Genomic DNA, 12,740 nt, shown 5'->3' on the forward strand with positions numbered 1-12,740 from the left:
TTGATATCCTTGCCAGTATCTGCTGTCACCTGAATTTTTGATCTTAGCCATTCTGACAGGAATGAAGTGGACTCTCAGTGTTGTTATGATTTGCATTTCCCTGATGACTAAGGATGTTGAACATTTTACCCCATTTTAAATAGGTTGTACCCCATTTTAAATAGGTTTTGGTTCTCAGGAGTCTAACTTCTTGAATTCTTTGTATATATTGGATATTAGCTCTAGAAGTGCTAAGAGAAAACTCATAGCTCTGAGTGCCTCCAAAAAGAAACTACAAAGAACATACACTGCAGCTTGACAGCACAACTGAAAGCTCTAGAACAAAAAGAATCAAATAGACCCAAGAGGATTAGAAGTCAGGAAATAATCAAACTCAGGGCTGAAATCAACCAAGTAGAAACAACTAAACCAGGAGCTGGTTCTTTGAGAAAATCAACAAGATAGATAAATCCTTAGGCAAACTAAGCAGAGGGCACAGAAACAGTATCCAAATCAACAAAATCAGAAACGAAAAGGGAGACATAACTAGAGAAACTGAAGAAATCAAAAAAATCATCAGATCCTACTACAAAAGCCTATATTCAATGAAACTGGAAAATCTGAATGAAATGGACAACTTTCTAGAGAGATACCAGGTACCAAAGTTAAATCAGGGTCAGATTAATGATCTAAACAGTCCCATAACCTCTAAAGAAATAGAAGCAATCACTAACAGTCTCCCAACCAAAACAAACAAACAAACAAAAAAAAAAAACAAAAACAAAAACAAAAAAGAAAAGAAAAAAAGAAAAGAAAAGAAAAGAAAAAGCCCAGTAACAGATGGGTTTAGTTCAGAATTCTATCAGACCTTCAAAGAAGACCTAATACTAATATTTTTCATACTATTCCACAAAATAGAAACAGAAGGAACTCTACCCAATTGATTCTATGAAGCTACAATTACTCTGATACCTAAGCCACACAAAAACCCAACAAAGAAAGAGAGCTTCAGACCAATTTCCCTTATAAATATTGATACAAAAATACTCAATAAAATCCTTGCAAACTGAATGCAAGAGCACATCAAACGATTATCCATCATGATCAAGTAGGCTTCATCCAAGGGATGCAGGGATGATTCAATATAAGAAAAGCCATCAATCTATTCCACTACATAAACTAACTCAAAGAAAAAAATACATGATCATTTCATTAGATGCTGAAAAAGTATTTGACAAAATTCAACACCCATTCATGATAAAAGTCTTGGAAAGATCAGGAATTTGAGGCCCATACCTAAACCAGTAAAAGTAAAAGCAATTATCAACAAACCAGTAGCCAACATCAAAGTAAATGGTGAGAAACTGGAAGCAATCCCACTAACATCAGGGACTAGACAAGGCTGTCCACTCTCTCCCAAGTTATTCAACATGGTACTCGAAGTCCTAGTGAGACCAATTAGATAACAAAAGGAGGTCAAAGGGATTTAAATTGGAAAGGAAGAAGTCAAAATATCACGATTTGCAGATGATATGATAGTATACTTAAGTGACCCCAAAAATTCCACCAGAGAACTCCTAAACCTGATAAACAACTTTAGCAAAGTGGCTATATATAAAATTAACTCAAACAAGTCAGTGACCTTCCTCTATTCAAAGGATAAACAGGCTTAGAAAGAAATTAGGGGGGGGGGGGGCTGGCAAGATGGCTCAGTGGTTAAGAGTGCCGACTGCTCTTCCGAAGGTCCCGAGTTCAAATCCCAGCAACCACATGGTGGCACACAACCATCCCTAACGAAATCTGATACCCTTTTCTGGAGTATCTGCGAACAGCTACAGTGTACTTACATATAATAAATAAATAAATCTTTAAAAAAAAGAAATTAGGGGAATAACACATTTCACAATAGTCACAAATAATATAAAATATCTTGGTGAGACTCTAACTAAGCAAGTGAAATATCTTGATGACAAGAACTTCAAGTCTCTGAAGAAAGAAATTGAAGATCTCAGAAAATTGAAAAATCTTCCATGCTCCTAGATTGGTAGGATTAATATAGTAAAAATGGCCATCTTGATAAATGGTATTTTTAATTCTTCTACAGCTTTGTGAAATCTTGTCTTTGTTTCTACCATCATAGTTGATATGAGGTATGATTTTTATTGATTTGTTTTTTTATTTTTGGGTGACTAGCAATGTTGATCCACTTTCATGTGCCCACCTGCTCTGATTTGTTACCTTAAAAAATGTCCATTATGCCTTTGATCACTTTTCTACTGAATTATTGTCTACTTTGCTGTTGACCTGTAAGAGCTTTTAGATATATTTTGTACAAATGTCCTTTGTGATGTAAATGATTTGTGAATGTTTCCTCCTTCCAATCTGAATTCACTATTTTGTGAACTACTCTATTTTGAAGCATGGACATTTTAATTTTAATTTAGATGAAAATCCATGGGTTGGAATTACTTTTGCAATCTGTACTTTTGTCATCTTGAAGAAGGCATGGTGATGTGTTGAAGACAGCCTATTCCAACTGTTTTCTACTTTACCTTCTACATTCAGGACATAATTCTATTTCACAATTCTATGTCCTTTGTATATGGCATAACATTGTTATAGTGATACTCATTTAGAAGCCTATTTTCCCCCACTTCCAGGTAACTCAAACTTTTGTATATGTGAGATCTTGTCATCCATAGTTAGATATAGCTTTTCTCCCTCCTTTAAAGCTTAGATGCTTTCACAAATATTTTTGCATAGTGACTATAATAAGAGATCAGTGTCCGCTCTTGGTTTTCCTACTTCTGTTGATAAAATAATTTTAAAATGAATACAGAGGTTATCTCTAGGACCATTTTATTAGTTTGAGAGAAAAAAATAACAGGGCAGGCAAGTTGTAAATCTTGACAACTGTCAGAAGGAGGGGATTGAAAATGGGGATAGAAACCATGGCATTTGAGTTAAAGATAATTAAAGTAGGCACATTCAGCAATAAAGTATGTGTGGGTGCACGTGCATGAGTGTATGTATATATATTTTTGTGCACATATATACAGTATGTGTGCATGTGTATATGCACACACACACGTGTGAGTGTGTGTGTGTGTATGTAGTATGTGTATATATGTGTGGGAGTATTTTCAGTGAAAATAAAAACACTCAAAATATTAAGGCAAACATGCTTTAAAATTTAGCTGATATCTAATGAAAAGTTATTAATTTTGAGTTAGAACTCAAAGAAACTAACAAATTCAGCAATGAAGATTTGTATGTAAATCATTAGATACGAAAAAAAAGAGATAGAAATCCAAAAGACTCAGGGAATGTATACTTAGTATTTGTGTCATTGTCCAAAGAAAAATTGAAAAGAAAGGAGTAAACAGTAGAAGAATTCAGCTAGGCTTAGTCGTTAAGATCTGAGGGCAACCAAGCGAGGAAGTTATAGAATTGTAACCATATTGTCACAATAAGGGACATTATTTCTCTTATCTGCTTAGATGCTATCAGATGAATCAGCTTTCTAGAGGTGTTGGCTCCTGCTTGAGTCATGGACAGGCATAATTGGATTAATTCTTAAGACAGGGGAAAATGATATATAATATTTTAGCCAGTGTGGAATGTTGGGTTTTCACTCAGGTTAAAGATATAATCTGATTCTATTATTTGAACTGAAGAGAAATGGGTTTTCCTTAATGAGCCTCAACAACGCCCAGATATCTATACCTTTTCATATTGGGTTAGTTAAATACTAAGAAAGAGTAGAGTCGTAATGACTCCCTTTCTGGTGTCATCAGAGAAAATGAAGTTCTATCCTCAATTGTCTCCAAAGCTTCTAATATCTATGTAGCTACTTGATATTTATTTCTCAGGATGAGAACCAAAAATTATTTATAAGATAAATAGCTAGTCAATATGGCTACTGACAGAGCATTGAAACATTTAGACTTCAAATCTTGCTCAATTTTAGGCCTTGTAAGGCAATCAAGGAGATACAGGTAAGTATAATTTAATTGTTCTAGGATCATTGGAGTTTAAATTGAATGTAAATAAGATAAAAATTAAAACATCCTTTAAGTACAGACAGTCCAAAGATTTATAGCATCCTTCTAAACTTTTACCTGGATGAGATTCAATTCCAAAGATAGTTAACAAAAAGCTTTACTGTATCTGATATGCTTGGAATCTAGTTTCGTTGATCTTATCAAACAAATGACACTAGTAAAATGATTAGGAACGTACAAGTATCATTGTGTTTACAATGAAGGAAAGTGCAGAAAACCTTTAATCTGACTAGAATTAGAGAAGTTGTGGTTGCCATTTTATCTTGTATTCCTACCCATCATTTCTCTCTGGCTGTAATTTACATCAGGGAAGACCATAGAGGTGACTGAGGCTAACTGTAATTCTTTTTCAGGTCACTTGACAATACTTAAAGTTGTATATATACATATAAATATATATATATATGTGTGTGTATGTATGTATATATTTACATATATATACACACATATATGTATATATATGTATGTAATGTACAATATATTAATATATACTAACATATATCGGTATATAGGAAGTAATGTTATAGTCATTTAACTAATTTTTATATTTCATATAACTGTGTTCAAATATGACATATTTATATTCATAAAACTGATTTTCTGATCTCTTTTATTACTTATTAATTTATTTAATTGCAGTCCAGTCCTCTCCCTTTTATAAAATTGACTAAGTCTTCTCCCTTATTTGTTAAACAAACTGCTATACCTCAAATGGACAAAGATGATTAGGACTACTTATGTACTTATGTGATGGAAGTATATGTAGTGAGGAAGCTGTGTTTTTTACTATGTACCCTGCCTAAACACAATCATTTACTGAGGTGAGAAACATGAACCTACTGGAACAGCCTTGTTGTCATTTTTTTCTCGGCTATACCTTAATTTCCAACAAAATATAACTCTTTTACAATCTCCTAGACTTGATACTTACAGTCTGAGTGATAGAATAAATATCAATGTTATGCTAACTATATAATTGCCTACCAGCATCAGTATCTCAAACTTCTTATGCTGGCTGATGGAACATTTTGGGAACTCAATACTCAAATGCATATAGGTATGTACATATGTGGATAGACACATGCCATATGACTCTGCAATGTTGAAAAACATGCATAAGACATTCTTACATATTCAAATGATTTTGCTCAAGTATATATATATATATATATATATATATATATATATATATATATGCCCAAATTTTTGAGAAGCATTACAAGATTTCATTTGGAAACTCATTCTACTTTCTTATTCTCTTTATATATTTTAACAGAATTCAATTTCGTATGGAAATATTCTTCAGGGGGAAGAGATACATTACTCAAACCTTGTAAAATCTATCCCTTTCCAGTTAGTTTAACTGTGAGTGTATTAATTAATTTTTTATTGTTGTGATAAAATAATATAACCAGGATAAATTAGAGAAGGAAGAGTTTGTTTTCCTTAATGTTATTTCCATATGGATTAAGAATCCTGGACAGGTAGTGAGGTATGGTGCCTGGAGCAGAAAGCTGAGGACTCCCATCTTAAACAGCAAACTTAAAGCACAAGAAGCGAACTGGAAATGGTGGGTCGTTTATATGTCTCAAAGTCTTTCCCAAGTGATATACTTACTCCAACCAGACCACACTTGCTAAACTTTCCCAAACAGTAATAACAACTGGGGACTAAGCATTCAAATGTCAGGGCCTATCAAGCACATTCTCATTTAAATGACCAGAGTTAAATTGTCATATTTATCAACTCAAAATGAATGTCCTTGAACAGCACACATACTGTGTTCTTCCATCGTCTGGTTTTGTTTGAATAGGACCATATATCTCCTCTCACTTGAGATGCAATGCTTTCTCTCTTTTTCTTTTTCTTTTTGTTTTTTTTTTTTTTTATTTTAAACTGGCAAGAGAAAGAGGAAAGAGGACTTGACAAGCACCTGCACAGGGACATGCAGGAGGAAGGAAGTTTAATAAACTTGTTCTGAGTTGTTCAGAGATGGGCCATTTCTCATTTTCCCCATATATGGTAAAAGTCTGTAATGAAAAAAACATTACCAATAATGGTTAGTATATTTATCAATGATATAAAATTATATAAATGCAGTAATATAGCAAGAGGTTTGTAATTAATACCTGAAGAGCAGTTATCAAACACATACTCCCAACAAGTAGCATGTGATTCAATGGAAAATCACCTGCACAGATCTCTTCATATGTGTTGTTTGGTCTTCTTTCCATTGTCTCTGGCCTAAGTTTCTGTACTAATTTTACGCTGATTGATTCCTGTGTCAAGGGAGGCTATCATGGCAAATTGCTTGTTACACAATTTCTCTAGAGGCACACAAATTGAAACCAGCGACTCATTTATTTGTTTCCATGTAGGTTTCTATTGAGAACAGATGTCTCTCATGCATCCCCAAAGGAGGCACTATTAACAACAAGAAGTTGGATACAGATAGATCTGGAGTAAAAATTTTGCTTTATTCGTATGAATCCACTGGCAATAAACTTCAGTTTCGTGGAAAAAGAACATAGAACTTTTAGAGGATTTTTACTCACAAAATAAAACAACATGTGCAAAACAGCTTCCGTTTTGTAGCAGATAAAAGTGTTCAACAGCAACAGCTATTAATTTATTCTTAGATATTTCCTTTTCATGTAGAAGATCTAAACAGGTTTCTACAAATGGATCATATGTAAGAAACCTAGCCTCGAAATTCTTAATTGTTCATTTATTTGTACCCTTATGAAACCTCTAAATACACTTGTGAAATGTGAAAGTAACCCTTAATATCCACCGATATTTGTGAGAACTCAGTACTTTTTCTGTGAGATTTCTGGGTAGAAAAGCACAATACTTCACGTTGCCATTTTACATCTGGGTGTGGCATGAGTATAAGTTTTGTTGTACTGAGCACAGGACAAAGAGAAACAGAGTAAGGATTGTATTGTACACTAAGGTGTATTCTGAGAACAGCTGAGCTGCTTCTTCTGTTGTCCAGATATTGGGATGTTGTGGTTCTACAACAGGATGCCATGATCACATTTTTTTCAACCCATCACTCTTGCCTGTTAAATTCTGTACTTCTGGTTCTCTTTTTGCATTTGTAGTGTGTGTTAGAGACCAATTCAATTGAAATCATTGTGTTTTAGAATAGATTAGTAAAACAGGATGAAACACCTTGCTGCCTAGCTTATTCAAATACTGTCTACGATGACTGACAGAAGCAAGCCAGATGCCCATTTGGCTTTGATGATAGTGTTGGTCTGATGCATTTGGTGATACTTTAAATGTATAGATCTGTAGCCACATCAGAAAACTCACCACCATCAAATCCATGTCGTCTTTCTGGCTAGTGATTTTCACAATGTTTTAAAATTTTATGTTCTATGTACTTATTAAAATTAATTATGACACAAAATGAAATACCATCACTTTCCTATACCAAAGGGCAATAACGTATTTGTGGTTTTCATATCTGAATGAATAAGTATTCAATAACTTTTTGATACCTATTTCTCCCCACTGTATACACATTCATATACTTACACATATCACCTTGAATATAACTTGTTATATGTCCTAATATATTACTTATACGAATCACATTTGAATCACATTTTCAGTTCACAGAATTTATAGAGAAATGGTTGACAAAATAGGGTATTTATACTCATCTTGAATACTGTTTCTGTCAGAAGGATTTTTAAAATAAAATGTGATTTATTGTCTCCTTTCTTCCATCAGATGTGGGCTCTGTTGAGGGCCTCGCCTATCACAGAGCCTGGGATACTCTGTACTGGACCAGCTCCAGCACATCGTCCATCACCAGGCACACAGTAGACCAAACTCGGCCCGGAGCGATTGACAGGGAAGCAGTCATCACCATGTCAGAGGATGATCACCCTCATGTGCTAGCTTTAGATGAATGCCAAAAGTAAGAGGCTATATTATTATAACTGCATTATAGTAAAGAGAATGGATTACTGTTTGCACTTTGAAGAGAACTAGCTTTAAAGATAAAGATTTTTTGAAAAGTACTTCCTATAAGTCTTTCTTCCTCCTCCTCCTCCTCTTCCTCTTGTTCTTCTTGTTCTTGTTGTTCTTCTTGTTCTTTTCTTCTTCTTCTTCTTCTTCTTCTTCTTCTTCTTCTTCTTCTTCTTCTTCTTCTTCTTCTTCTTCTTCTTCTTCTTCCTCTTCCTCTTCCTCTTCCTCTTCCTCTTCCTCTTCCTCTTCCTCTTCCTCTTCCTCTTCTTCTTCTTCTTCTTCTTCTTCTTCTTCTTCTTCTTCTTCTTCTTCTTCTTCTTCTTCTTCTTCTTCTTCTTCTTCTTCTTCTGCAGCAGCATTGTGTGGATAATTAAAATATGTATTACTTAAATGTTGGGTATTATCTTTGGGATAGGTTTGATAATAACTAGTATAAATGATGAAAGTGAAAATGCAGAAAGTTATATGGTTCATAGAGTGCATTGCTTTATTAATTTACAAAGAATGTATTACTTATACCTAAATTAATTTTTTCCATATTAACCAATAATTTCTATAACTTTGGATCAAAATACAATCCAAAAGAAATTGAAAGTAAACAAACAAACAACAATGAAATAATTCCTGTGTATACCTGTCTTTTTACCTGTATCCACGATCTGGTACACTGTCCAGAAATTTAGATTAGTGTCTGTAAGAAATTCCCAATAGGAGAATGTGCAAAAATAATTCTGAGAAAAAAATGTATAAGGAAATGGTAGAAGTGAGTGATATCATAAAGGACATCACTACAAGAAAACTGAAGCACAAAGCAGTTGGGTAGAAATCCATCTCTCAAATCTCACTCTGTTATAAAGTGATGAGGATGTGAAAGAAAAAATTGAAACTAATACCTAATCTCTCAATCTTTTGCCATTTTTAATTATAATATAATTAGGCCACTTTATTTTTCCTTTTTCCTTTCCTCATTCTACCTCTTCCTATGACTACTCACTCCAACCCCCTTTATGACCCCTGGTATCAAACTGATAGACTTTTTTCTTTATTACTTATATCACTTCCTGTCTTTTTCCTCTGTGTGTGTGTCTATCTGTGTCTCTGACTCTATCTCGGTCTCTCTGTCTCTCTATGTGTCTGCATGTCTCTGGCTCTCTGTTGCTCTCTCTCTCTCTCTCTCTCTCTCTCTCTCTCTCTCTCTCTCTCTCTCTGTGTGTGTGTGTGTGTGTGTGTGTGTGTGTGTGTGTGTGTGTGTGTGAGTGAGTGTGTGTCTTTTCAGATTCAGAGCTGACCTCTTTGTATGGGATAACAACTGGGGAGTTGATCCCTGGGAGAAGCTAATCTCCCTCTTTCTGCAAACATTCGTTGCTCATATTTTTTCAATGAGGTTTTTCTCTTCCATGACAACATGTCTCGATATTATTGACACGGTTTTGTTTAGGCAGCCATTTCTAAGATGCAATCACACATCCATCGACTTTCTGGGACACTGGCTCTTACAATGTTTCTGATCCTTCCCCTGCCTGTGATGTTCTCTGAGTTATAGATGCAGGAGCTATGCTTCAAATGTACTCCCTGGGGCTCAGGTCTTCACAATCTGTTGTCCCTGCATTGTGTTCAGTAACAGCCTTCATTTCCTATAGAGGGGAGCTTCTATTATGAGAAGTTATTTCATTTCTATCTATGTGTCTATTATATCTCATCTATCTCTCTGTGATCATAGGATAACATTTATAAGTTTGTTAATCTATCAAAGAGATAATAGTTAATACTCTTTTAAGACCTATGACCTATTAGTCTTATAAAGTTAACTAGGTTTCTAAAACCAGAAGAAATTTTCCTCATGTTGGTGGGCCTTCAGTCTAATTACACAGTTGTTGGCTGCCACTGACATGTGAAGGCCACTATTGCACCTTTAGGGCTATCTTATTTGCTGGGCATTATTGTGGCTTATGATTTCACAGATGAGTGGGACTGCTAATTTCTTACCTCCCTTGGCAGCATGCAACTATAATTTCTGCCACTATAGAAGCTAGACCACAATAAAGATGCATTGAGGTTAGATTCTGGTTTATATGCCGTAAGTATGTAATCGCTTCACTAATAGCAATATTCCTTCAAATTCTGAGACATGCACAAGAGTGATACCAAGAACTTATATACTTTGTGAGTCATTTGGACTTTCCTGGCCAACTGTCCAGTCATGAGAAATAAAATTTCTCATGACTGGTACTGGGGTTTTATTAGTCCAGAGTTTTTGTCAATATATATATATATATATATATATATATATATATATATATATATATACTCCCCAGTTCTTTATTTACTATTTCTAATAACCTGTATCACTCTTTTTACCAGAACCCCCATTCCTCTATGTCCCCTTTATATTTTTCTGGTTTCTGCCATTTCCTTGGTGCTGTATACTCACATCTTAAGATTCAAAGCTAGGATCCATAAAAGAGAGAGAACCTCTGAGGTTTGTCTTTGTATGTCTGGGTTATTTTCAATATAATATACTCTAAGAGGTACTTATTTGCATGCAAATTTCATTTCAGTTGCTGTAGCTAAATAATATAAATATTCCATCATGTCTATTTACCACTCTTCAATTATCTGTTCATCCATCTACTGAATGATATTAAGGTTGCTTCCATCCCTTAGCTGTAGTGAACAGTGCGACAATGAAGTAGGGTGAGCAAGTATCTATGGAGTAAGAATTAAGTCCTTTGGGTTTATACCAAGAAGTGCTATAGCTGGTGTACATGGTTTATTTATTCTTAGTGTCTTGAAGATTTCCAGAAGGTCTGTACCAGTTCACAATACTGCAAAAGTAAACGAGGATTACTGTTTCTCCCCCACGTCATCAGTAATTGCTCTTCGTTATTTTATGAGCCATTCTGACATGAGTGACATGAAATTGCTGAGTTGCTTGAATTTGCATTTGCATAATTGCTCGTCAGTTTTTAAGTCTCAGCTCATTTTTCATTTTATCACTAATTTCTTCGACTTTCCAGGTTTTGAGTTAAGTGTATAATTTGGAAATTAGTACCTAAAAAACATTCTCCCCTGTTCAGAGGACTTCTTCCATCAAATGATTATTTCCTTAGCAGTAGAAAAGATTTTCAGTTTGAAGAGGTCCCACTTGACAAGTCTTATCAAATGGAACACTTTTCAGGAAGTCCTTACCTGTATCTTGTAGGGCATTGCCTATGCATTTTTTTTCTAATAGCATTTTTGCTATTTCATGTCTCAAATTGTTATGTCTGATTAGGAATAATTTTGTGTAGGATGGTGAATATGAATATAGTGTCACTTTTATGTGTACCCATCCAATTTTTCCAGTACCTTGTTGATAATGCTGCCTTTTCTCTAATATATTTTGTCCTCTTTGTCAAATATTAGATGAGTGTAATTTTGTATTCTCAGGACTGTTGTTCTGTTTTATTCAATTGACCTAGATGACAGTATTATTCCAGTAAAATTTTGTTTTTATCACTGTATTTCTGTAATACATCTTGAAGTCTAGAGTGGTAATCCTATGAGTATTATTTTTGTTGTTGTTCAGGATTTCTTTCACTATATGCTGTCTTTTCTGTTTCCATACGAACTTTAGGACTTGTCTTTCTCTATTGCTATAAAAAGCATTGTAGGGATTTGATTAGAATTGCATTGAATGTGTAAATTGACTGTTTGGAAAGGTCATTTTCACAATATCAATTCTTCTAATCCACCAATACATGGGCATTTGATGTCTGTCTGTTTTTCAGTGTCTTTATTAATCTCTGTCTTAAGTGGTTTAATATTTTCCTTGAAGAGGTATTTTACTTCATTGTTTACATTTATCCCAATGTAATTTGTTGTCTTTGATGTTATTGAAAATGAGACCCATGATCTCTTTGTCAGTATATTTGCTGGTGGTGTATAGAAAGACCACTGGTGTTTGCAAATTAATTCTGTACCCTACATCTTTGCTGAAATGATTTTTTTTCTGAAGTTTCCTGATGAACTTTTGCAAGTCTCTTGAGTATAATACCATATCATTTACAAATAAGAATAGTTTGATTTTTCTTTCTTTTCCATTTGTTTCAAATTAATTTCCACCCAGTTTTCCTTGAACAAAATTCAAATGTCTTTTCTCAAGCAGCTGAAAAAGATGAAGCATGGAGCTGTTAACTACTTACCTCCATTCTTGGAGGGAAATGGCTAGAACCCTTGCTATCATAGAACTGTTTGTCAAAGTTATTTGCAACTGAGGTTAGACTTAATTCCCTAATTGAACATCATGTCATGATAAGCACAGTAATATTTGTTTATAGTAAGAGTGAAAAAAAATGGGTCAAAGGAATGAATAAACTAATTAAAATAATCACAGGTAGATGACTCCTGCTACTATTTATAATAATTATCAATTGATGACTGCTTCATCTTAGTATAAAATAGGCCAAAAATACTTTTAAATTGTATCTAGAAACTGCACGTTTGAATTGTACACACCATAGAATTTCAGCTGAAAATGAATTCATAATTAAATTTTTAAACGTTAAAAGGTCATTTTAATCATCATCTGCATATCTATCTTGATGACACATTTAAATCCCTTTTGTTAGCAGTTGACCAATACATATTTTAAAGAAAATTTATGAATCATAAATAATAGAATATTTGAATTCCAGACCTGACTCAGATACCACTAATTTGCCTAATCTTGGA

The 12,740-nt window shown here is 34.1% G+C and overlaps 1 protein-coding gene across 3 annotated transcripts in view; it reads left to right on the forward strand.

Annotated features, from left to right (window-relative positions):
- The window catches only part of Lrp1b (LDL receptor related protein 1B), a 2,026,300-nt gene that overhangs the window by 1,604,874 nt on the left and 408,686 nt on the right, over nt 1–12,740 (forward strand). For all 3 annotated transcript variants that reach the window (XM_021181392.3, XM_029472167.2, XM_029472172.2), the window contains exon 42: nt 7,788–7,977. In XM_021181392.3, coding sequence (XP_021037051.1) covers nt 7,788–7,977 — 190 coding nt within the window. The remainder of the gene's footprint in view (nt 1–7,787; nt 7,978–12,740) is intronic.

This window comes from Mus caroli, unplaced genomic scaffold (assembly GCF_978045245.1).
Source record: "Mus caroli unplaced genomic scaffold, Mus_caroli_1 scaffold_2, whole genome shotgun sequence".
Lineage (NCBI taxonomy): Eukaryota > Metazoa > Chordata > Mammalia > Rodentia > Muridae > Mus > Mus caroli.